Source organism: Otolemur garnettii, unplaced genomic scaffold (assembly GCF_000181295.1).
Source record: "Otolemur garnettii isolate 467f Iridium unplaced genomic scaffold, OtoGar3 scaffold00030, whole genome shotgun sequence".
NCBI classification, from domain to species: Eukaryota; Metazoa; Chordata; class Mammalia; order Primates; family Galagidae; genus Otolemur; species Otolemur garnettii.
Window position 1 is genome coordinate 9,612,212 of NW_003852425.1, and position 27,432 is coordinate 9,639,643.

The window sequence follows — 27,432 nt, forward strand, 5'->3', positions numbered from 1 at the left end:
AACCATAAAATAGACAAGCAAAATGAGTTATCTAGTGAACAATTTATGGTAGAAACCTTCATCTTCTAATAATTTTCTTCTTTCATTTAAAAGATAGGATCAGGGATAATAAAAACAAGGTAATTAAATGACATGTTAATCAAGAAAGGATAGAATATAAAAATAATCAATATTATAGAGAATTTTTTATCATAAGCTATATATTTACCATCTCATACCAGTCTCAGTGAAAAATGTTGTTATAATTTATTCAACAATCGATGTACTGAACACTGTGTTAGCTATTAGCAATGAAGTCAACAGTCATGGAAGAAAATCTTTTAGAAAATGTTTTTAAGTTAATAAATTGATTAAATGAAATACTGTCTCAAAGCATATGCTGACTAAAGATCAGATCCATAAAAAATAAAAATATTAATCCAGAAAAATGGTAAGGATTTATGAGAAATTACGAATTACCTTGGCTTTGTACTCAGTTGTATTATGTTTTTTTGTGGCAGAGAATCCTGTGATTTTTGCTTGAAATCCTATAAAAGTGAACAATAATTTTTATTTTACTTTTAAAACTTAAGTTTCAAAGTTAGCTATGTAATAGTACTGTGGAAATCTTGGTAAGGACATAATAGAAAAAAAAATCCTGCTTCCAGCTACATAAACTACATCAAAATTCAAAACAATCTGTGTACACATGTGTGCACATGTGCAGGTGTGTGCAGACGCGTGTATGTGTGCACATATGTGTTTAGATTCAAGTATTAACAGGTCTTAGGAACATCAAATCAGAGTTCTAAAGACAGTTCTGCAAGAAGCTTTTCTATTTTCCTTTGATACTGTATGTTTTCTATCCTTAAGAGACATAGGTCCATTTTACTTTAATGTAAAAATGGACAATCATGACTTGATCATAAGCACCAGTATATGAAAATGTTGAATTAATCTATATTTCTGATTCTAGATGTATAAATTCAAAGTACATGTAAAATTTCGAAGCCCATCATCATTTGTAGTAGATAGTAATAATAAATAAATTACAATTTTAAAATATCTGCGTTGCCAAGTAGAAGTGTATAAAGGGTTGCGACCAGCCACTTTCTCAGCTGTTTTCCTAGCTGCAAACAGCATGTTCATAGCACGTCCTGCTCTATCAGCTCTTCTGATCTTAACAAGCAAAAGGCAAGGCAAATATGATCATCTCATGTTCCAGATAAATGAATTAGGGTTCAGGGATGTTTAATAACTTTTTCAAGGACCCAACAATCAGGTGCAGGGCTGAGGCTAATTCCTTAATCACTGCTCTATTGTGATACACACTTCAGCACTGTCAAGGCACTCAGTGGACTCATCCTGAAACTAGGAAACCACTCAAATTCTAGAGTTCAACAAGAACAGGTTAAGGACTTAAAAAATTCAAATGCCGAGGGGTTTCTAATCAAATTCTTTAAAGAAAATGTCCAACTGTCTTACAGTATCATCTCAATAGTGTTCTAAAAGCCTATATATTTCACAAATCTTGAAATACTCTTGTTTGATTTGTCATATTTAGATTTAGTCACAACAAAATACAAATTAGAAATCAAAAACTGACAAGAAGTTTTTGCCTATACAAGAAGTATAGGCAGAATACGTGAAGTAGTACAAATTTTTTCAAATAATATATAAAGAAATAATTATTCAGGCAGTCCTCAGGTTACAAACAAGATACGTTCTGTAGGCTTATTCTTAAGTTTAATTTGTACGTAAGCTGGAACAGGTACAATTATCAATGATCTGTAACAGCCTCCATTCATGAAAGTACACTTGTATGTAAGTCGGTTGTTTGTAACTGGGCCACTGCCTATACGTATTTCAATGTTTCTTTTAATCAAGACTCACATCCCCTTTACTAACACAAGAACAAAAGAATCACACATTTTTATGAATATACAGAGATCAACTCACCATGTCGAGGGTATCAGAAGAGTAAGAATCATACACCTCATACGACTGTTTGTCTTTCAAAATAAGAAGAAATGCAGAATGTCCAATTATCTCTTCCAATGCCATTAGTGAATGAAAGAGTCTGCAAACCAAAAATTTTATTAGCCTCAGAAATAATTTTAAAATCTGCATATAGTATTTTCAATTTCTTTCATAATGGCCAAACCACCATTATTGTCATCTTGTATTCACAAAGAGAGAACTATGACGAATCTGTAACAAACTGGCTCTTTGTTCATCAGAACTAAACACTTAGAAAAATGGTAATTTAGAAGATTATCAATGATAGGGCCTCATTAAAATTGAAAGCTTCTAGACCTACCTGAAACATATAAACTTACTCAAACTACTTACATGACTATCATACCAAATGAAAAGAGTATTTGGTATGGAAACCCCAAAACTAAAAGGCCTAGCAGAAAACAATGATTTGCTACTTTAATGTAGAGAAAACTTTAACAAGGGTTGAAACAACAACCAAAGAAAACATAGGATTAACTTAAATTAAATTTAATTAAGATTCCAAGCCATTCTCCAAGAATTATATAGATATTGTGTTGAATTTAGTTTTTTGTTCTTGTTTAAAAGAACTAAGAGGAGGAGAGTTTTCCACAGACCTGGATAATGAAATTGTCTTCATCTTTGTTAATTTTCTTAGTCCCTGAAATTACTAACTGTATTCAAATTGTATTTTTATGTCTGAGGAACCAACAGGATATTTAGGAATCTATTGATTTATCGTCATTTCTAGAATATAGTCTTGGTACATTACCAGCTGTTACTACATAACGACTAAGGGGAAAAGAACCTGAAGATTTTTTTCTTAAGGTTTTACAGACCAGGTAAACTCATATTGGAAAAATCTATAGAGAATATTCATTAATCATGTTTTCGATCAACCATGGGAATGAATCTATTATGATTATAGGGAAATTATATTATTTTCTGTAATACAAAAGCAACTGTGGAACTATGCCTTAAAGACATTTTTGCTGTCATACAACAGAAAAAATGTAAAAAATTTTTGAAATAACTTCTTTTTTGCATAGGGTTAAGACTTCCTTCAAAGATGTGATTATGATCAATATTAAATAAATACATTTGCATAGGAAATTTATAATTGTCATACTAAAATCTCAAGGATTTGAATTCATGCAGTCATTTAATTAAATTTCTCAGTATATTCAAATGATTTGCTAGATAGTACTAAGTGTTCTCACCAGGCTAAAAAAAATCATACAAATGAATACAGTTCAGTTATGGAAATAAGCCGCTCAGTCTAAGTTTATTTCCATTATCTATATGGCTATCTTTATTAGACAACCTGGACCTACAGAATACAAGTTATATTTACTACCAGCTAAAAGCATATATGTATTACATTGTACTAAAGAGTCTTAATGAAATTGAGTGAGTCAGAAATCCACGTTTACAGCCTAAAGGCACACACGCAGCCTTCCACTGAGCTGAGGCCTGCAGACTACAGCACAGCATCCTGCAAGTATCTTCTCAGGACCCACAAAGCTATTTTGCTTAAAATAAAACAGAAGTTTGGGAAATGCTGTTTTTTAAAACAAAAATTTAAATGTTTCAACATATCATTAATATGTGATTTCTTGGGACTTCTAATTTTCTAGCATGCACTTATGCTCTTAATATGGGATACAGTGGAGGGAAAACCACTTGGGAATCACAGTTTTCTAGCTTGCTGCCGTTGTTGGTTGTTGTTCGAGGAGATTGCTGTCTGTCTGTCATTTACAACTTGATCTACACGTTAGGACCCTTATCTTCACCCTTTGTATGGTTTTCTTCTGCCTAACCATAAACACAAGTTAGGAGTAATTGGCTGAATTTCAAACATTTCTGTAATTGATCTCATTACCATTTCTCCTTCCCTTCCACATAAGTCCTTTTACTGCCTTCTAGGCTGAAATGTTCTTTACAAACATTGTCCCAGTTTAATTCATTTTTTCATGCTATAATCAGAATCACCTCAAATTTTGCCACAATATGTATACATTCTTGGTCTTTAGTTTATAATCACATAAATATTTAATCTACTGTTGAGAGTATGACTTTCTAAGTCACTCTAGTATGCTGGAGGAGAAAGAACCTAGATCCCTGCTAACATGGTGAAGCTACGATACCTGAATCACTTACTTGTAGGTTTCTTTCACATGACATAAAAATAAGCAGGATGAGACAGATCTATTCTGTTTCAGGCTGCTATTGCGAAGCCCAATGCCATCCCTAATGCATACACATGTTCATAGGAGTATCTATGCCAACACGTGAAGGGACAGTAGTTATCAGTCCAAGAAGAGAGAACACCCCAAACTAGCTGCCCCTTGTTGATAATTTTCTAACTTGTGTTTTGAAATATCCTCCTTAAAACATCTGAGCTAATGACTGGGTAGTTGGTTATGACTTTTCATTGAAGTATGAAGTGCTCCTCACGTAGCAAATTTATGAATGTCAAATACAATTTGAGAATTATTGTCTTTTCTTCCCTAACGTGCAATTCAGTACAAGGAAGTTTTTATAAGCTAAAAGCAACATAAAACACCTGGAGGAAGTAATGACAGCCCTTTAGGAAAGGTCATGAGACACAAAATGTTCCATAGCAAAAACTCAATGACCTGTACCCAAATCTCTCTCAATCTCATCACCTAGAGAGCAAGTAGAAAGAATAGGAGAATGACCTTTCCATGTCCTCTTAGAAGCTCTGCTGTGGTCTGACGCTGAGTCCCTCTCTTAAACTCTCAGCAAACCAAGGCAGGTGAAAAGGAAAAATGGAGGATCTGAACTTACTTTCAATAATGCTTTCTGTGGGAGAAATACTAACATCATTATCATCTAGTAAGTGTTTTCTACTTTAACCCCAGATCAGCCTGAATAGATGGAAGCCAAAAGGTAATTGGGAAGACGGTCAAGACACTGCCTTGAATATTTAAGTCCACCTAAAGAATGTTTTCTTCTAATTTCTAGAAACCCAGTCAAAATATTGTAACTAGATTTTTAATCAACATTTACTACAATTAGTAATATACTTTGTGGGTCAATATTTTAAGATTGATTTTATGTATTGTGTATACTTCTCTCTCTCTCTCTCTTTTTTTTTTTTTTACAATTTTTGGCTAGGGCTGGGTTTGAACCCACCACCTCCAGCATATGGGGCTGACGCCCTGCTCCTTTGAGCCACAGGCACCGTCTGTGTATACTTTTCTCATACAGCGATAGTTATAATAAAGATATCACTTTTAAAATCTACTTTTAAGAGAAACGCAATATATTTTAAACAATTGTAAAATAACACCAAAGCATAACATAACATAACATCAAAGCATTTTTTTCTGTTGGCATAAAAAATATCTGGAAGAAATAATTGTCTTAACTTTACTTTAAAAAAAAGTCAAAACTCTTTCCCCAACATAGGATTCCCTCTGCACTAACACCAATGGATGCTCATCCGCTCTGGTATGACAGACAACTCACTGTTAGAAAGGGTTAGGCTTTTTCCATTGTTGGAAAGCACTGTTCAAATATTCCTTTGATATTCTGAGATGGTTGTAGGCATCATTTCTAGTTGTTTCATACAGAAATAACTGAACTCGGATTCCCTCACTCATCTAACAGCCCTTCAATGAACTGAAAATAGTTTTTGGTATCAACACCTAGGCCAGCCCTTCTCATTCCCAACTGCCCATATCATTCATAAATGACATGCTTTCTAGGGCCTTCTCCTTCCTAGCTATGCGGCTCAGCTTAATCTTTTTTCTCAATGTCCCTCTATTGAAAATAAAAAGTATCTAAGAACAATCGGATATGAAATAGGAAGAGATTAAACCAATATACAGTGAAGTTAGAGTCTTCATCTCCCTGAATTGTAACTATGATTTGTTTGATATCGAGTCCTCGGACAAGAAGATAACTCCAATCACCACACTGTATTTAGGAGATAATAGCATCAGCTTTCTATAGCAATAGCAATGTTTTACTACAGTATTTGCAGAAATGCACTGCAATAAAATGCTGGAGTGGTTAAGAGTCTGTCAACAGAGTTCTTGAAAAATGTTTTAAAAATTGGTGATGTTTTGTGGTAGCAATACATAGGAGGGATAACACTCTTAATGAGGTCAGCTTTACACTAACAATTTCATCAAAAGATACATAATCTATGACCCCAAATATGAAGAGATTCTTTTTATGAAGATGATTTTCCTAAAATTACATTACCTGGTACCATAATCTACAACCACCCAATCTTTCGCAGTTCCTGTGATAGCATCATGATGTTGAAATAGTCCCAGATTCCTTCTGGCTTCTGTAAGTGTCTTGTAATATGGTGATGAAAGAAATGTATTTATCTTGTATTTCTCAGCTTGTCTCAGAGCAAAATAGTAAAGAATTTCAGCAGCCCTAATTGTATAAAAGAAGTCACTGGTATTTATTTAAAAATAAATATTTTATATTATAATCTAAAACATGTAACATTGACAATGTTTTAATTTTTTTCTAAAATCCACAATTTTAGTACAATTTATGAAAAAAACACTGATAATAAACATATATAAAACCATCAAGGTATCCACTGAACATATTTAAATTCTCAATTATCAAATCACACCATGATCACACTGATATCAGGGGCCTTTATTCTAGATGATCCTGGAAGGAAGCCAGCACCTGTTGGCGGCAGATTTATTCATGTCTAACACAGTGAAAAAATTTCTGCCTATAGTGTTAAGAATTAAATAAATGTCTCCATCCATTCTTTTCTCCTAAAGCAGCATAGACAGCATGAACACCATGAGATAGCCATTTACTGTCCTATATGCACTTTAAGAGAAGAGATGAGAAACACATGGTCATGTGGATGGAACACGCAGAGACAGCGAATGATGGCCCAGTGATAGCTCAGGGGCAAGGGGTCAGTCTCAATTTTAAATGACGGCATACAACAAATATAGAGAATTTAACAATGTGAACTAAAAATGTTAAGTAGGATATCATTTCTCATGTATTTTAAAAATTTAGTATAAAAATAGCCTTTGAGTAAGAATGTGGTGGCTATGACTTCCACCTCTAATTTTTTTTTCATCAGAGGATATGGTTTAAGATACTTGATGAAGTGAAAAGTGTTAAAAAGGTTCTATATGCCAAACAATGGAGAGAATGGACAATGGAGAGAAAATCCAAGCAGCTGGAAAATGCATCAAGACTGGGAAAAAGGAGATACTCGAAGTATATTTTTGTAAAAATTAAGTTATTAATTCTTCTAAACTGGGGAAATAATCAAAGGATAGTAAACAATCTCTACTTGTAAATGCTAACTCTTATGAAAATCACGGCATGTGATTAAGTTTGAATTAAGTCAATTGTTCAAAAACGTTCATATATTTGACTAGTGAACAGTGAATAGTCTTGGTTTTAGAAAAAGTACATACCCATATACAGATACCCCACAGTATTAAAAAGTGAATGTTGGAAATATTTTCTTTCATACTTTTCTACTTTAACTATATTTTACAAATGAACATAAAGTGAAATATTACTATTTTCTGACAATAAATTTAATTTCAAATAAATTAATGTATTTGGAAATTCACAACTGCTGTATAGCGTTTTGCTTTCTTTTGTTTTAAAGTAGTAGAATTTTCAAAATACAGTACAACCTCAATAGTTGACCAGCACCCTACATTGATCACTTCCTTAAGTTGACTTAATTTTCATAAACCAGACATGCACCACATGTACATATCAGTGTAGTAGGCTTGCTTCTTTATGTTGACCACCTCTGTAAGCTGACCAATTACAGTCCCCTGTGTGGTCAATTTATAGAAGTTGTGCTGTATATTAATAATAGTAACCATTATGTCTTGAACATGTTCAATAAATTAAGATCAAACCAATATTCACAATTCTTTACCACTAAAAAATACCTGGCACTTAAAAATCACTAATTCAGTTGTCCCAAAGAAACTCTACGTTATTAAAATAGACTGTATTTTATCATAGAAAGTTTACAATAATAACAGATAACTAGGTGACATTCTATTGGGCAAGAATGCATAAGTCAATATAATACATAAATGCTATTTTGTTGTAAGTTTAATAAGATCTATTCTTTTGGCATACCCCAAATAACAGTCAAAGGTTAATCTTTATAAACAGTATCAGTAACACAAAAGTAATAATAATAAAACACATTATCCTAAAGTACAAGTCATAAGGAAATTTATGATTTTTTTCTAAAAAGCTCTTCCAAAATGTGCTAAATATTCACTAATACATAAAAGAGAGTTCAAATGATCAAACATTTTTTAATAGCAAAATTCATCGTAGAAATGAATTACTTTACCAGGCTACACATAGAGAAAGTTTCAGAAGCCCATGAGGTAATTTATCTTTACCAAAAAATAATCAGACACAGTTACTTAGAATCGCACTCCCCAGTATGGTAGTCACTTGCCACATATGGCTACTGATACTTAAATTAATTGAAATTAGATGAAAAATAAGTTCATCTGTCACACTGCTCACATTTCAAATGCTCAACAGTCACACGTGTCTGATGACTACTATACTGGACAGTGCAGAAATGGAACCTACCACTACACAAAGTTCTTCGGTGATTGAAAGTTCTACTGGATAATGCCAGTTTAGTGCTTCTAAGTTCTCTATTGATTTTTCTGCCTTCTTAGTATCTATTTACTTTTTTCAACCAATCACTGCCTGTTCCATCAGTTCTCATTTTTAGAAATTTTGTTCTTCTAAGCAGAAAACCATACCTATAGAAATGTGTTTCAAGTAAATAAGAATTGAGATGGAATCACTAAAGTCCTTGCACATACAAAATATGCTAATTTTAGATAATGTACTTTGAAGCCCTTATTTTGGCCACTGACGCCCTATATGCTTCTTGAATACTCACCCATCTAACAATTCAACCTATCAGTTTAGTGCCTTGCAAATACTCACGATGGTGTCACTGACTATTAATACAATATGCAAATACCATAGGTAAATTATTGATAATTAGACATAACATAAAATTCAGAATACAACTCCTAGAAGATTTAATTAGATAAATTACTTTTCCTTCCAGAACAAAAACTCATGTAATAATTTGATCATACTCTGGCAACATATTTCTGATTGCATTAAAATTCCACAATTACATTAAGCACATCATTAACACTACATAAATGATGTATGTTACACAAAACTCTACAAAAGGCTAGAATATAAAAGAAGTGAATAAGTAAATATAGATATCGAAAGGTAAAATGTACCTTAGATGGGATTCTATGATTCTATCCATTCGTTTATAAAAGGGTCTGGATGTAAAGTAGCCACTCCAGTAATGATCATCTCGGTCAGCGTAAGTGAAAAAATCCCCACTTACAACAGGAAACATCGATTGTCTCTTCTCTCTCTGATTTGCATCTGCTTTATCCAGCGCATCAAAATAATCTGATAAAGTTCCAAACTGTATCTAGTAAAAACAAACGTTGCACTTCAATTAGTCATTTCTACCTCAGTATTATTTACTTCCTACACTAGAAGGAAAATTTAATAAATAGTTAAGTCGTGCTTCCTTCCAGTTTAAGATAAAAATATGCCTCAGATTTCACAAAACTCAGAAGCGAGGAGGAAAGTATCAATGACTCTTTTTTTTGAGAAGCAGAATGTGAATATGTATATGTGTGTGTCGTCATAAAAGAAATAAGGGTCACAAATAGAAGGAAATATGGGGTTAGCTTTGTATCCAACAGATACAGATGGGCTCAGGGAAACAGACACATTAATGGTGACAAATTAGTCAATGATCTGAGTATTTCTGAGTCTCGCTTTTCTCATCTATGTAATAAGGGACTTTAGATAACAAAAATTTCCTTCAAATCAAAATTTAAGAATCTATGGTATGCTGGCTCGGTGCCTGTAGCACCGTGGTTATGGCCCCAGCCGCATGCGCCCAGACTGGAGGGTTTGAACCCAGCCCATGTCTGCTAAACGATGACAACTACGACAACAACAAAAGCAGGCGTGTTATTGGCAGGCGCCTGTAGTCCCAGCTACTTGGGAGGCTGAGGCAGGAGAATTGCTTAAACCGGAGAGTTTAAGGTTGCTGTGAGGTGTGATACCACAGTACTCTACCCAGGGCAACAGCTTGAGATTCCGCACCACCCCCCGAAAAAAAAAAAGAAGAAGAATCTATGTCATGCTAATAACTAATATTGACAACAGAGTATACCCTTTTAAAATATTTCAATTAATTTTTGGTAAGAGCCTGGATGAAAATACTTCCTTCTTGGCAATTTCCCAGAGCAAAGTTTAGGTAAGTGATCTCGTAGGCTTTCTCAAAAACTTACTCAATCTTTAAGGACTAAAAAATAGGGAGGATGGGTGGAGGGAGGGTAATTGGTGGGACCACACCTACCGTGCATTTTACAAGGGTACATGTTAAATTTGCTAAGTGTAGAATATAAATGTCTTAACACAATAACTAAGAAAATGCAGTGAAGGCCGTCTAACCAGTTTGATGTAAATATTTCAAATGGTACATAAAACCAGCACATTGTACCCCATGATTGCATTAATGTACACAGCTATGATTCAATAAAAAAAATAATAAAAAGTAAAAATAAATGCAGGTGTACCTGAAAGAAAAAGAAAAGTAATCCTCTTTCACTGCTACAATAGTTTCAAAAGTAAGTTTTAAATGTTTTCTAGAATGTCTCTTGGTAGTTCATATAAAGTAAATACATGGGACACCTAAAATAAATAAAAATATCTAAATAGTTTTGACATGAAAAGACAACAAATACAACCTCAAACATAGGAAACTGTAGAAGGACAACACACAGAAAAATTACATAAATTGTTAAATAAGAGATAACAAATGGTAAACTCGCTTGGCTAGCCAGTCCAAATGCCAACTTTTCAGCCATCTAAACTCAATTTGCTTTTGTTCTCCTTTTCATTAAAATAAAATAAATTTATATTTCTAGTTAAAACAAAGGAAGAATATTAAGTGTCCTACAAAAACCAGATAACTCAATTAACTAGATAGGCTATCCAGGAGTCCTCCAACTTTTTAAACTTGGGGCCAGTTCACTGTTCCTCAGACCGTTGGAGGGCTGGACTGCAGCCCGGGACGAGTCGGCTGCTAAGCAGGACAGGCAGCAGCGGCAAAAACACCTGGTGGGCTGCATGTGGCCCCCAGGCTGTAGTTTGAGGATGACTGGGCTATACAGAGAAAATGATCTGAAAATATTAGAGTAACCAAAGCAGCCAGTACCCAAGAGACAAAAATTCTGGAGGGAAAGAAAATGAATCCAGGTGAGCCCTCCACTCTGCCAACTGTTTATCTTGAAGAATTGGTCCAATCCCTGCACATAATTATGTCTCACAGAAAGCAATGCCCCAGAAGAAGCAACGGATAAAGTTCAGCTTCTAGTCATGAAAAAATATCCTGCAAAGAAGAACTAAAGGGAAAACTCCCTAACAATGGGAATTACAAAATTCTACAGCAAAACTCGGATTGGTAATGAAACACTGAATGTCCCTTAGAAAAGTATACCCACTTTAACAGCTTTTATTTAACATTATACTGGAGGAAGCTTATATCTTTCAGTCTATTTTCTTGCCATTCATTGCTCAAGGCAAGAAAACAGACTGAAAGGTATAAATCTCTGGAAAGGATTACATAAATATGTCATTTATCATACACAGAAAATACAAAAGAACCCATAAATAATTAAAATTAATAAATAAGTTTCGTAAGGTTACTAAATACAAAGTTAAATGTAAAAGTCAATGTACGTGTATTATTATACAAAGAATATACTATATTCATGAATTAGATGGCCCATTATTTCTAAAAAGTAAATTGTATTCAAATTGAGCCACAGATTCAAGGCAAACCCAATCAATCCCCACATCCCCTAATTTCTTTTTATTTTATTTTTTTTGGTAGAAATTAAAAATCTGTCCTAAACCTGTTTAGAACTACCAAAGACCAGCAATAACCAGTGCAATCTTGAGAAGGAGAATAAAATTGGAAGACATACACTACTGGATATTAAAACCTATTAGAAAGCTGTAGTAATCAAGATAATGGAGACTGGTCAATTAGACCAAAAAAATTAAATATAGAGTCTAGACACAGACCCACACAAATGTGGTCTCACTCGTGACTAATGACAAAGACGACACTGCAGTGCAGTGGGGGGAATGTGGCCTTTTTAATAAATGGATATCCACAGGGACCAAACTGTACCTTGATTCCTACCCTCACATGATTCACAGCAATTCACTCCAGATAGATAACAGACCTAAATGTTGAAGATACGACAATACCACTTCTAGAAGACAGCTTAAAAAAGAATGTATTTTCACAACCACAAAGTAAACAAAAGTCTCTTAAATGGAACCTAACAAGTACTTACCATAGAGAAATATACAATGATATTCAACAAAAGGCTATATATAATAACAAGACAATAATAACATAAATTTTATCTAAAAAAAGACTAAATCCAAAATATATAACAGAGCTATGAACAGCAAGAAAAAGATAAGATGACCCAAATTTGCTTAGAAAAATAATCAAAAGATTTAACTATGTACGTCACAAAAAAGATACCGAAATGGCATGAAACTTAAAAAAGAGGCTAAACCTCATCAACTACAGAGAAATACACCATACAATCATTCCATCAAAAGGATAAAATGAAAAAGAAATCCTGAGAATACAAACTGGAGTAAAGGTGTGAACAACTGAAACTGTCACACAACACAACTACTGAGGTGTCTATTTTGCAATATAGTTTAGTAACAGATATGCTAATGTTGAATGTGTACATATTCAATGACCAATAAAATTCCACCTCATTTTATATGCACATAAACTCATACACAAGTGACCAAACAGGCAAAAACCAAGAACAACCTCGACAACAAAATAATGGATCAACTGTGGTATATCCATCAAATGGATACTGAGACTACAGAGCACCAGAAAGGAACGAAACGCTTACACCACCTGCAGCAACATGGATGAATCTCCCAAACACAGTGAGGGACAGAAAAGAGGCAGACACAAGAAGGTACACACTTGAGATTCCCTTCACATAAAATTCAAGAACAGGCAACAGGGACAGTGTGGTAACAGAAAGCAAAGCAGCAGTTGGTGGTGCCTGGGAGGAGAATCTGAGGCCCTTTCCCAGAGCACTATATATGTGCTAAGCTTGATCTGGATGGTGGGTACTTGGGGGCCTTTGAACTTGAAAAGTCCTCTGTATACTTATGGTTTGTGCACTTCTCTGTATGTGAAACTTCAGTTTTTAAAATTACTATTAAAAACCTGTTCTCATGGGCAAATAAGGAGGAAAAAGGTAAAATACTAAATATTTCACATACGAGTTTCATCTTTGAGGAAAATACAGAGATAATTTAAACATAGTTCCTATACTTAGAGTTCACAATCTGGCAAAACTTCCATTGTAAATAATTTGAATAAGCTTGATATCTTAATCTATTTCATATTATTTAAGTTTACTCAATAAACTTGAATTCTTAGTATGGAAACCACGGCCCATTATCAGCTTTCTCTTTCCTATGCAGAAACATCACTTCCTTTCTATGGTATTTTCACAGATCTTCTAACGTCTTACAGGCCAATGTGTGAAATAATAAATATGCTGAATAATAAATTTTCTTTTTTTTTTTTTTTTAATTTTTTTCAGACAGAATCTCAAGTTGTCACCCTGGGTACAGTGCCGCGGAGTCACAGCTCGCAGCAACCTCCAACTCTTGGGCTTAAGCGATTCTCTTGCCTCAGCCTTCCAAGTAGCTGGCACTACAGACGCCTGCCACAACATAAATTTTCTTATTCTTTCTTATTTAGGGTCTCTAACATGCATTTTCAAAAGACTTTAAATGACTTATTGTCTCTGCATTCTGGAAACAGGGAAATAAAAGGAGAAAAGAAAAGAAAGCCTTATGGATTTCACCGAAAGAAATGATAAACGTTTGAGATAATGGATACCCTAAATTCTCAAATTTGGTCATTACACATTGTTGGCAAGAATCAAAATACCACATGTACTCCATAAATACGTACAATTATGTAATTAAAGAAAAAGACTGATTGACCAAAGTAACCTATGACTTTTATTTGAATCTTGACCCAAACAAAGTATTTGTTTAAAAAAAAAAAAAGAGATCAGAAAAAGCATTTGTTTAAAAAAATGAGATCAGAAAAATCTGAATCTATCCCGATAATCTGAATTATCCAGATAATATGATAATAATCATATTATTATTAATTTTTTAGATGTGATAATAGTATTGTGATTGTATCTTTGAGTAGAACCCTTATCATTTAGAGATAAGGGAACAGTTCCAGACAAAACCACATAACATCTGAGATTCATGCCAATCTAATCCAGAGGGAGGGGTGAGGCAGCATAGAGCACAGCTGAAACTAGACTTGCCTTGAGTTGACACAGCTGTTGTTAAGCCTTGACTATGGGGAGAAGGGGACTATTTTTGCTATTCTCAAAACTACATTTTAAATTTTCCATGAAGGAAAAAAAAAAGAATAAGAACCAGAGAAAAATAATTAATTTTAAAAGTTTCCTCCTTTAAGAAAAATGCTAGTGTGTTCTCTGGACATAAGACTTTTGTTTGCAAAATTCATGACATGTTCATCATATCTGCCAGTCACACTACTAAATCACGAGGATGTAAATGTCAGAGAGAAACAATAAAACTTTCAACGCTTGCAGAAAAACAGGATATTGCTGAAAAGTAAATATCACAATTTAGTAGGTACATAGTCCCAATCACAAAAAAGTAATTCCTCTCTAATCCTCAAAGAGTGGTAGGTAGCAAAAGGACAACTTTAGAAATAGAACCACAGTATGCAATAATTTTCTTCTTAATGAATTACACTTTTATATAAGAATTATGTATTTTAAGAAGTACTGAGATGAAAGATAAACTAAAAATTTGTGGTATAGTGTCATTAAATAATAAAGGCTCAACTTCAAATATAGTATCATAAATAAATGTTTTCCTCATTACCTTTACATTGAACTTAGACTGGGAATTCATATAATCAAAAAGGCGCTGGTAATTCTTGAACTGCAAATCCCATTCTGTGTATTCACAGTAGCGGAAATCATCTCCTAGTGGGGCCAGGAGAACTTTACTACGAAAAAGCTTTGACTTCTTTCGGTACTGATCTAAAAGCAATGAAGCCCTACAAAAGAAAAAGGGGAAATATGAATTAGATCAAGAAAAGGAAAACAGACAACTCATTGGAAAAGAAACAGCTAAATGCAAAAGCATTATTATAATCAATACAATTATTGTATATTTGACTGTTGGGGGGGCGGACCAAGATGGCGGATGGGATGGATCTTTGACTCAAATCTTCTCAGGTTCGAGGAGAAGGGAGGGGACTGGATCTTTCCCTGAGTGGAGTGCCAGTGGAGATAGGCATCGCTGGGTGTGCAGCAAGGTGGTGGACTGCTGGACTGGAATTTTAACCCACAACTCTGGAGTCTGGCAGAGAAGTTTCCAGTGGCTGCCAAAGCGGCACGGCACAAGCCGCAGCAGCCAGACGGCCTGAGGCAGCAGCAACCAACCCCTCCCCAACGGAGGACTGCAGTTCCCAATATACAGGGAGTTCGGGTGTTTTGTGGAGAGTTTGGTGAGATGTGGACTCCCAAGAAGAATTTGGCCACCAGAAAGGGGAGCCATTTGGACCCCGTTTGGAGTGGCAGGGGTCTAGGCAGCCCAACAGAAAATTGAGGGGAAAGAATCCTGTTTCGGAAACAGACACACTTTGTAATTATAGGGATGATGACAGCCACAGCCACCTTTTCCCACAGGCCAGATGTGGCAATTTGAATCCCACCAGCAGGCAGCCATTCTGTACCCAAAACTGCTCCAGGATACCCCACACTTCACAGGAACTTGTGCAGGGAGAACTTGTGAAACCTCCCAGTGAAGAGTTTATCTTTTTTTCTTCTGAGATCGGTCAAAATAACAGAAGGACGAGGGTTTAGGATAGGGTGACCAGATTTTAACATTGGTAAAGTGGGATGACATCGCTGGGGGTAGGGTGGAGGTGGTGCAGGGCAGGGCCTGACAACAATGCAAACTTTGATAAGCAGTTCTTGATAATCACTTCTCAACAATTATTTGTTATTATTACAGTTTAACACTATAAAATTAACAAAAACAATATAAAACTCATATCCTGGTGAAATAGCCACATGGCAGCCGAAAACCGTATATTCCCTTCCTGTTCTCCCGCCTGTTCATGCATTCTTTCCATAAATCGGGACTTTTTTTAAAACACTGTGGGATGCAAGACAAATTGTTAAAAAGCGGGATGTCTGGTCACCCTAGTTTAGGAGGCAGAGTGCCATGGCAGATGGGATACAAGTTTAACAGTTTGGGGAGTGCAGTGATCTGGTGGATTGCTGGATTCAGGGAGTGACCCAAGCAGAGGAGTCTGATAGAGAAGTCTTTGGGCTCCCATGCTAAAGAAGTGGGGCCAGTGGCAACCAGCCCCTTCCCCACAGAGATTACTGAAAAGTTTTTGGGCTGAGGCGCTGAAGCGGACAGTGCCAACCAGCCCCTTACCCACAGAAGATTACAATTTCTAGTTCTAGGGGAAACTAGGAGTTGAGTAGAAAAACTGGTGAAGAGTGGACTCTTGCGCCAAATTTGGAGGGCACATGGGGTGCCGTCTGGAACAGGACAGCCAGGCTGGGCGGGCAGTCAGGAAACAGACATGTTTTGAGAGTTCAGAGATGGTGAGTGCAAAGCACCTCTTCTGGTGGCGGGGGTCGCAAGTGGAGTCTCGCCTCCAGGGAGCCATCCTTGCACCTAAAACTGGTTCAGGACGCCCCACACTTTGTGGGAACTGTTGTGGGGAAGAGTTTGTGAGGCCCACCAGCCAGGATTCCTTTTGAAACCGGAAGCACCAACATTCCCGCAGAGTCTGAGCACCTAGCAGGTAGCCAAGCAACCATCAAAGAAAACAGCGTAAACCGAGAAATAGGCATAAGCCTGAGAACCCCCCCCACAGCGCCACCTGCTCTCCAGGAAGTATATTGCAACATATATTCCCGTTGAAGTTGATCCCTCCGACATACGTATAGTTGAATATTTTTATATATATACAAGAATAATATTTTTGTTGGTGGTGCCTTTTTTATTCTTAATTATTTTATTAATACTGTTTTTCTTTTCTCTCTCTTCCTCTCCTTCCCTTCTTATAGGTTGCTGAGAGTGCTCACATCAGGCTACTCGAGTTTTTTTTCTACTTTTTTTCTTTTCTTTTTTATCAGTTTATGATTACTATCATTTTTCCTGGGGTTTTTTTTTTGTCTGTTTGTTTACTTGTTTCTGATTATATGTACATCTGTGTGTGCTTGGGTGTCTGGTAGCTTTTTTGTCTGATTATTTGTTTGGTTTTAACGTGTTTTGTGCTTTGCTAAATCCTCGGGCTATTTTCCCTAACTCTAATTTTCACATTCAATAAGAACATGGGGGGATAGGGGATGATGGCTGAATGGAGCTAGTTTTCAACAAAAACTCCAGTCCTGGGGGAGAGATAACGGCCAGAAAGAACCAAACATAGCTGAAGGAAGGGAGCTGAGCTGAGAGAAGACAGAGATAAATGCACATCTCCCTATGGAGGCAAGCCACGATTCAAAGGAAACATATTTCAGCAGGCAGAGGCTTGGGTCTCTGTGCTACGGGTGGAGACTCAGGAGCTGCTGAGGTGCACGAATCCAACTGGGGACACCACCCATCCAACATCAGCATTAATACAGCAACCCTGCTGGAGTCTAACTTTGGAGAGTCACCTCCTCAACTCTGGGGTCTGCCAGAGGGAACCAGACCTCACCCTATAGGGATTTCAGAGCTACAGAACAGCAGTGACAAAGGTGATTGAGGGAGAATCTCTTTTGCTGTCTGGATATCCTCAGGTCTAGGTTGACTTCAAGTGGAACATTCTCCAGCTGCCACTGAGTGCCTGAGACAGACAGGCTTCAGCTCCCTCTGCTGGGGGGCAACAAAGAGTGGTAACCGAGTGGAGGAGGCACTGACTTACTTTGACTCTGGCAGACATAAAGCCCTGCCACACTCGCTTATTGGACAAATGGGTCACAGCCTTGTGGGGTTACCAGTGACTGGGTGCGACAAAGGTGCAAGGTGGGGAAGAAGGCATCAACCTTCCCAGACCAATTTATTCGCTGGATTGGTCCTTCTGACCTCACAGAGCACCAGAGCCAGTCACACCTGAACTGCCAGCAGACCCCTGCTGTCTAGTTGCCAGAGACCTTTTGAACTCCTCCATCTGAGACCAGTGCTGACTGAGACAATTGATTTGGCCTGTTGAACTGGGCCAATCACCCGAGGACTATCCAAAGTGGTACCCTGAGTGTGTGGTTGTGGGAAGATGTGATTTTCCTTTCCCAATTGTTGCCTGTGGGGGACAGGGTGACTTAATTGCTGGTATTTCTCCACAGCTGAGACTTCAACCCAGAGTAACTGATACACTAGGGTAGAACAGAGACCAGCTGAAAACAAGACAGAGACAGTTAGCTCCACCACCCCAAGCAGGCCCCCAGTTTCTTAGGCCATAGCACTGTACAGGTCCTTGGCAAAGCTCTAGGGGAAAAGGTACAGACACTAGTCCCAGCCTTTGGGCAAAGAGCTAGCTAATCACTACTCCTGGAACCCCCAACCCAACTTCTCCTTATTTGCTCACCTAGCCAAACGGTGTAAATTTAGCATGGGTTGAAATCAGTGTAAAAACTCTGGTATCATGAACAACCAGAGTTGATCAACCCCCACCAAGGAAGGACACGGCAGATGCAACTGAAGACGCCATCCATAAACAGATGGCTAAGATGTCAGAAATCGAGTTCAGAGTCTAGATAGCAAATAAGATCAACAGAATGGAGGAAGGGAGGGAATCAGAATTTCAAATTATTCAAAAGATGTCTCAAGAATTCAAAGATTTCAAAGATAAAATGACCAAAGATTTTGACACATTGAGGCAAGAGATTGCAGCCCTCAAAGATCTGAAAAAATATGGTAGAATCCTGTGCTAACAGAATGGAGCAGGCAGAAGAAAGGATCTCTGACATTGAAGACAAAGCTTTTGAAAGTGCCCAAGTGCTCAAAGAGGAAGAGAAATGATGAGCAAAAATGGATCATTCTCTCAGAGAGCTCTGGGATAATTCGAAGAAAACTAATATTCACCTTATAGGAATCTCTGAAGGTGACGAAGTTGCTTCACAAAACAGAGGTTCTTCTTCATGAAATTGTGAAAGAGAACTTTCCAAATATGTGAAGAGATTCTGAAACTCAGATAGCAGACAGTTCAGACAGTTCTGAACAAGACTTCCCCCAGGAACATCATAATTAACTCCACTAAAGTTAATATGAAAGAGAAAATTCTGAAAGCAGCTAGATGTAAGAAAACCATAACCTACAAGGGAAAGAATATTAGAACGCCTGCAGCTCTCTCGGCTGAAACCTTTCAGGCTAGAATAGGGTGGTCATTGACTTTTAACCTCCTAAAACAAAGTAACTTTCAACCCAGGATCCTGTATCCAGCTAAACTGAGTTTCATTTATGATGGAGAAATGACATTACTCTACTTTAATGACATTCACACGTTGAAGAAATTTGCCATAACTAAACCAGCTCTCCAGGAAATTCTCAGACCTATCCTACAGAATGACCAGCATAATCCTCTACCACAAAAGTAAACTTACTCAGAAATTTTTGATCAAATTCCAACTTCCATAGTGGTGAAAGGATTAAAAATGTCCACTGGACTTTCGAAAAACTCGAGACCCAAAATTTTACCAGGCTTATCAATATTCTCAATGTGAAAGGCTTAAATTGTCCTCTAAAGAGGCACAGGTTGGCTGACTGGATACGAAAACTCAGGCCAGATATCTTCTGCATGTAAGATTCTCATCTTACCTTAAAGGATAAAGATAGATTCAGGGTGAAGGTATGGGCATCTGTAATCCAGGCAAATGGAAATCAGAAAAAAGTAGGGGTTGCAATTTTACTTACAGATACACTAAGCTTTAAACCAACAAAAGTAAGGAAAGACAAAGATGGTCACTTTGTATTTGTTAAGGGAAACACTCAACATGGTGAGATGTCAATTATTAACATTTATGCACCCAACCAGAATGCTCCTCAATTTATAAGGGAGACCCTAACAGACATGAGCAATTTAATATTTCTCTATTTGCAATGTAGAAGAATTTGCTGAACTGGACCTATCAAGTGGTGCCACCTGTGTATTATACTAAATCTCATTTTCTTTATGGTCTTTCACATAGAAAGCTGAAAGGTGCCAATGAGCTGTAACGCCTGTGTTTGATCTCCATTCATCACCAGGTCAAAAAGGTGGTGATATCCAGACGTGAAGTGACCAGTAAAGATTTCAAAACGTGTAAGAAGATTTAAATAAAAAACCTATGTAAGTATTACAAAGATTCATGCTCCTGTGTGAACCCAAGTATCTGGAAACCACAGGTGCCAGGAGTTCCATCACTGGAACTCCCTACAATGCATGACGCTGAGGGGCAATCACTGAAGGGTCAGATGAGACACCAAAAGAAATACAAAAATGTCTTTTCCCCCTAATAATGTTCTTCAAACAGGTAGTCTCAGCAGCACCAAAAAGACAGAAAGAGAGGCTCACACTACCTATGAATGCACTAGGACTCTACAACTGAAACATCTGGCTAACCTTAAAAATGTTCCCCATTCCTGATCACTTGGGCAGAGAGGAGTCATGTAACTACCTATAAATACAAAACCTGTTTTCCCAAGTACACACAGGCAAAGGTCCTACTATCCTCACCCCTCTCCTTTTCACTATACCTTCTGCTACATAATATACTGGCTAATTCTCCAATGCCTACCTTGCCTAACCCTAGCTACAAAGCAAGCTACTAAGAGTTCCTCACTCGTTCCCACTGTTGTAGGAACCAAGAAAATGGAATCCTAGGCTGTTTTTCAAAAACTACGAAAGTTGGATTTTGATAGAAGGGCCCCATTGCAAGACTGCCATGTCGAAACACCTTCAAATCTGCCCCAGTGAGAGTATCACACTGGAACAGACCTTGTCTCCACAAAAAAGCAAAAAAGTTATCTGGACCCAGTGGTGCACACCTGTAGCCCCAACAACACTGAAGGCTGAAGCAGGAAGATCACCCGAGCCCAGGAATCTATGGTTGCAGTGAGCTATGACTGCACCACTGCACTCCAGGCTGGTTGACAGAGTTGGAATCTGTCTCTAAAGGAAAAATTAAAAAAATTAAAAGAAAAAAAAGATCCAATTTCACCTTCCTTCCATTTTTTTATTTCATCAATATTTTATTGTTTCATGGTCATAAATTAACATTGATTTATGCAATTATGGTTCATTACTAAATCACAAAAAAAAATGACTCAAAAGAGAGAAGTAACCCCTTATTATAACTTCTTTTTTAAAAAAAATTCAGATTGATATGAGGGTATAAATGTTTAGGTTACACTGTTTTCATTTTTAAGGCAAAGTTCAACTTGCAGTTGACTCCTTCACCCAGGGGGTGAGCTGTATAACCCCTTCCAGCGTGTACTCACATTTTTTCAGTGAAACTTTTTAAAAATAAATTGATTTGATAGCACAAAATCTTAATTTATTTAAAGGGCTACACTATTTTCCTAGCACAGTTTAGTGTTTTTATATTACAACATAGTGTTTCATTTTTATTTATTATACACCACTAATTTTTAAGTGAAGATATTAAACTTTAAAACCACCAATACTGGAAACTATAGGTAACTTGGTTCAATAAGATGTTTCCATCATTAAGATAATTTTCTTCTAAATAAATGATTCATTCCTTTGATTTTTATTTAAGTGTATTTAAGTATAACTATTCTTAAAGTTTTCTATATGTCAAAAACATCAGACCAATATGTGTTCAGAGCTGGGTGGTACTATTATTGAAATTGTTATTAAGGGAACAGATAATTACACTCTTTATGTGTTACATTTCTGTAAATGTGTTTTTGCAGTTGGGTTGCTTTTTCTTATCATTTAGTTCAATAGGGACCAGAAAGCACATGAAATCAATCAAACATAGTAGACAGCTTTCAGAATGCAGGCAAAGGAGATAGGAATAATTTATTACAAGTTATCCACTGGATATTGGCCTAACCTTGTTCAGTTTCCATTAAACTATAAAACATAAGAGGCATAGTAGAGGCTTTGGCCTTTCTTTGCTTTAGATGTGGTTTGAACAGATAGCTCAAAGAAGGATCTTGTTGGCTACTAAAGCCCATTTGTTCAACCTTGCAGCAACAATCAGCTGAGTAGCTATCTTATTCAAGATGTTGTCTTCTTCTGAAACACATATTTTCTTACCTGCTATGAATATTTCCAGCATGTATTGTTTCTGGAGGGACTCCCCAGGGACAACCAACTCTGCCTCCGGGAAGCCGTTTAAAATCAAACTGGCAGCATATTTTAGGATCAGGTCCACAAGTGTGAGGGATGTCATAGCTGTAGAAGGGCATCATGTGGCATAAAATATCTGTGACAGATCCCAGATCTGAAATAAAGAGCCCACACACAATCTGCATTTTATTAAATTTGTTTTCCCAAAAACTATTCAAAATGCTGTTGGTTTATACAAGCTCTAATCAACAGTCCCTCTAACTTCTAGAACAGATACCCAGCAGTACTTACTGCCACCAGTCTGAAGGAAGATACACATCTCAGCCTCTCTAGGCTTCTTCTATCTAGCTAGGGCAGAGACAGAAAAGCCCCATCAGGATCCAGCGTCTGCTGGCCTGGAAGGATACAACTGAGCAGCAGTAAAAGACACCAGCTCATCCAAAATCATGGCCATGTCCATTCTTGGCCACACAGAAAGACCATGACATTAGCTGCAGAGGCTATGTGGGGAGAGAAGAAGGGAGTACAAAAGGGAATTGGAAGAACAAAGGCAGAAGGTGGGATGGGGCTTACGAAAACACTGGACAAAGTCCCACGAGGTTCTTGCAGTGAGGACACAGAGGGAAGTTCTAGAGTCCTTCCCCATTTCACCAAAAAAGAGCTGGTGGGGGCATTTTTCACCAAGAAGGGAGCACAGAAAAAGAAAAATTAATTTTCAAAAACAAAACCAAAAATGATAAGGAAAATGAGCAGTGATTCCTAATGTAGAATTGTAATTAAAACCACAATTTTATCAATGTGTTGATACCACTGCCCTGGAGAACTCAGAAGCCTACAACCATGCGAGATGGGAGGACTTAACCCCAAGTTAAAAGTGATCATCTCTGCAAGAATCCCCTTTATTTATGTACAGCTTTCCAATCTTCAGCAATGTAATGCTTTTACAATGAGGAAGATAAAAGGAAAACAAAAAAGAAACAATTTACATTTTTAAGGAATAACTACTTCATTAAGAACTGGAACATACAAACAAGTTCATCTTAATTTAAAAACATCTTTTTAAAAGCAACATGTTGGGCAGCGCCTGTAGCTCAAAGGAGTAGGGCGCCAGCCCCATATGCCAGAGATGTGGGTTCAAACCCAGCCCTGGCCAAAAACTGCAAAATAAATAAGTAAATAAATGAAAGCAACATGTTCGAATTCACTGGATAAGTCCTAAAATTCTCCAGTTTTATTCATTTAGTTAAAATAATTGCTACTTAATTTCCAAATTAAAACTATTAAACCCTATATATTTCAGTGCTGTCAGCTGTTGCACTGAATCACATTCACCAGAGTGACACCACGGATGCTGGTCACTAATGCTTGCTATGTGCATGTAGGCCATCTGTCCCAAGCGCCAGAGCTGATGGCAACTTCCCTTTTCTTTCTCCTACGGACAAGGACATTTTTAATACTCCACTAATTCTCTTTCTACTCTACTGTTTGGAGGCTCATTTGTACATTTAATTTTATCTGCTGCATTTTGTCGTATCTGCATTTTATTAAATTCTACTGTAATTTTCTTATAGGAATGGATATTTTCTGTATTTCTTGCTAGTACAGTAATAAATACATAAAAGTACTCAATAATTTCTTACTGACGAGTATTTATGGGCAATTTAAATGTAGACAATCATTCAAAATATGGCTTCTTCAAATCACCAATGCTTCGCTTTTCAAATTAACATGCTCTTTTGCATTTCATTAAACTACACAGGCTACAACCTCTTGCAAATTCTTACACTCGCTACAGGTTTAATTTTTCAGAATTAAAAATCTGTATAGCTAATTGCTTTTCTTACTGAAAAAGCAGCAGTACATATAAGAAACTTACCATCTAGATTTACAAATTATTTTTCAGAAATACTTAATGGGTCTAGATTACACAGAAAAGAAAATATGATGTCATCCAGTAATTTTCCAACATTGTTTTAACAAAGAAATTCTTTTTCCAGATGAAATCTTACTGAGAACTCCGTGCCCATGTTAGAAGCCTGGCCTTCAGGGACTGAAGAGAATTCTATTCCAGTCTCTGCTCTGTACCTATAACCTATATGATTTCTGGCAAATGGCTTAACCTATTTAAGCTTTCATTTGTTCATCATAAAAAAGGAACAATATTAGAACCTAATTTAAAGAATCCTTATAAAGAGTAAATGAGTATATATAAAGCATGTAACATAATGCATGGCTCAAAGCAAGGACTTAGTAAATTAAAATAAATAAAAAACAAGGTGTTAAGAATTCAGTGGGGGTTGGGCAGGCAAAGATGCCTAAATCTTGCCAGTTCTTCCCTAACAAAGAGCTGCCCAGAAGCATTTCCCTGGAACAGCTGGGTGCCCGCATAACACACTGTTAAAACAGGTGATACAGGTGATATGAAGACTGTTTAAGGATGACAGGGTTAGGTTTTAAAAGGCAATTCCTACAAGATGTAGAGATAAGAGACAGAAGAAAAGAACACTGGCTCAATATAAGATAAATGACCTGAATATCAGAATTAATCTATTTCAATGCAATGATAAAATATGCTTTCTAAAACAGAAGGGAAACTATTATTTGCAAAATATTAAGTCCTTATTAAAAAAATTTTTACTATGTTCTATAGGTAAATCTTGACACAAATACATGGGAAAAATAATTTTAAGAATATTTTTACACTACCTGGTTTTTTTAAGACTGACACTGAATAAAACCCACCACAGCCTGAGTTCATACATTTCACAAAAGCCTTATGAAACAACAAGCAGGTCAAGGGGGATCTCCAACTTTTATCAAACCCTACGTACCCCAATTCTGTCTCCAATAAAACTCCAATGATTTCTGCAATGAAAAGTGTTTTTTAATTGCATAATGAACTCTCTGGATGAGCATATGAGAAAATCCAGAGAGTTTCAGAAGGTAAGCCATCGTTGGTGAATATCCAAAAGGATCGATAGCCCAGCCAGACCGAGGTTTCACTCCTGTTGATAAATAAGATAAGTGTTATTTTTTTAATTGATAAATGAAATAAAAAAGAAGTCATAACATCAGCCTCATCAGAGTTCTATGGTCTCCTAGGGTCATAAGACAAAGGATCTACCCAGCATCAGCCTTTCTCAAATAATCCCATCAGGACTCCACAGAGGGAGCATCCTGCCCTGCCCTGTCCACAAAGGCAGGAGAATGCTCACTGAAATTAATCAGTTGGAGTTCAAATTAGCACTTGCACATCTTAAAGTCGTGGCCATTTGCTGGTGACAGAGAGACAAACAGGACCACGACCCTGTCCTGAGGGATGTCACAGTCCTGTTGTCTGTAGAGTTAGCCCAGAAATTCACTGCTAAGTGACAAAAGTAATCCAACTCATTTCAACTTATGTTTCCCAAGCTCAACATTAAGGATTTTAGCTTGTCTTTTATATCTTGCAAACGGTCCCAAAGTATCTCATTGTATAGTGTCAAAACTGGCCAAAATAACTGTTCTATGTTTCACTAAATCTTAAAACATTTTGATGCTAGTGCTTTTTCTTTACCTAGAAATCCGGCAATGTTTCACAGCTGCCTCATACTAATTATAAGAGCCATGAACTGAAGACGTAGCTCTATTTCACAAAGGATAGAATGTAAAATAAAATAATAAAAATAATAAATGCACAGTTTAGAATTAATGAAATAAGATCATTCATCTAGCATCATACAAATCTGATCTTGTAGGTATTCAGTACTCTCAAGTTAGGCATCTATTCACCACCTATAAACTGACATAAGTAATACTACTGTGTGCACATTTTTTTTTTCATTTAGACACCTATTTAACACCTATCCACATAGCTAACACTCTGAAAGACCCTGGAGTTACAAAAATGCATTAGTCTCAATCTTGAGATCTTGACTCTAGTTGCAGAGACTTCAAATAGGTACACAACACAAAGTAACACAAGTGACAGAAGAGAGAACTCTATAGAATAATAGAGAATAACATAAAGAACAGAGAAGGGGAGCCAGCAAACAGAACTGCGAAGGAAACATCAGGATGCACAGGGAACTGAGAGTGTAGAGTCAAAATGCAAAAAGAAAATGCTGACCACGTAACTGTGCATCTCTCATAGCTGATTTGCCTCCAAAACTTGTAAGAAATATTGTACTCTATTTAGCAATTCTGTTTTGTGTGGTGGCATGAAACTAGGTTTAATGTATTCTAAAATTGAGCAAATGAAGTCAAGGGAGTCAGGATGTGCACTGTAAACAACTACAAACACGGCCATGTCAGATTAGACTATACCCTAAGATTCTGAGTTAGAAGATTATCAAGACTGACAGTTTTCAACAGATATAAAAACACAGATAGAGATATCTTTACATGTATCCACAAACACACACACACACTCATCTCCCAACCCAGTGCACTAGGAAGACCTACCTTGTAATAACAACTCAGCTTTCAGCTCCCAGTTGGCTATAACTACCATTCTTTTTTTAAAATAACCAGAAAGAAATGGCTCATTCCAGAGCTGAGGCCAAGAAAATACATGATAAACCTGGAACATACTCTCCAGGTGCAGTAAAGGAATCATGGGGTCATAGTAAGATAACTCAGGAAACAAAATAAAGGGACTTCCACTGGCCAAGTCCAGGACAATTAGCATGTCAAAATAAATAATAATAGTTCTAGATTATAATCAAGTGAATATAACAATCCATGAGCTCATAATGATAGAAATAAATAAACAGCAGAAAAAAGGACAGCTTTTCCTTTTAGCATAATGCCAACTAACAATCATAAAAGGACAGTGGAATTTATCAATGATGCTAAAACTAAAGCAACAAAAGTTTGCTGAAGAATAAGATAGTTACCTAGTCTCATCACATCTTTCTCAAATCGTTAGTTAGAAAGGGGTAAAAAAAATAACAGGA

The 27,432-nt window shown here is 36.6% G+C and overlaps 1 protein-coding gene across 2 annotated transcripts in view; it reads right to left on the bottom strand.

Moving 5' to 3' along the window:
* Window positions 1-27,432, bottom strand: part of MAN2A1 (mannosidase alpha class 2A member 1) — a 186,160-nt gene that overhangs the window by 82,115 nt on the left and 76,613 nt on the right. For both annotated transcript variants that reach the window (XM_003788924.3, XM_023512720.1), the window contains 7 exons: window positions 25,327-25,500; window positions 22,463-22,649; window positions 15,073-15,250; window positions 9,273-9,475; window positions 6,214-6,396; window positions 1,939-2,059; window positions 460-527 (listed from right to left, as the gene is read on the bottom strand). In XM_003788924.3, coding sequence (XP_003788972.1) covers window positions 460-527; window positions 1,939-2,059; window positions 6,214-6,396; window positions 9,273-9,475; window positions 15,073-15,250; window positions 22,463-22,649; window positions 25,327-25,500 — 1,114 coding nt within the window. The remainder of the gene's footprint in view (window positions 1-459; window positions 528-1,938; window positions 2,060-6,213; window positions 6,397-9,272; window positions 9,476-15,072; window positions 15,251-22,462; window positions 22,650-25,326; window positions 25,501-27,432) is intronic.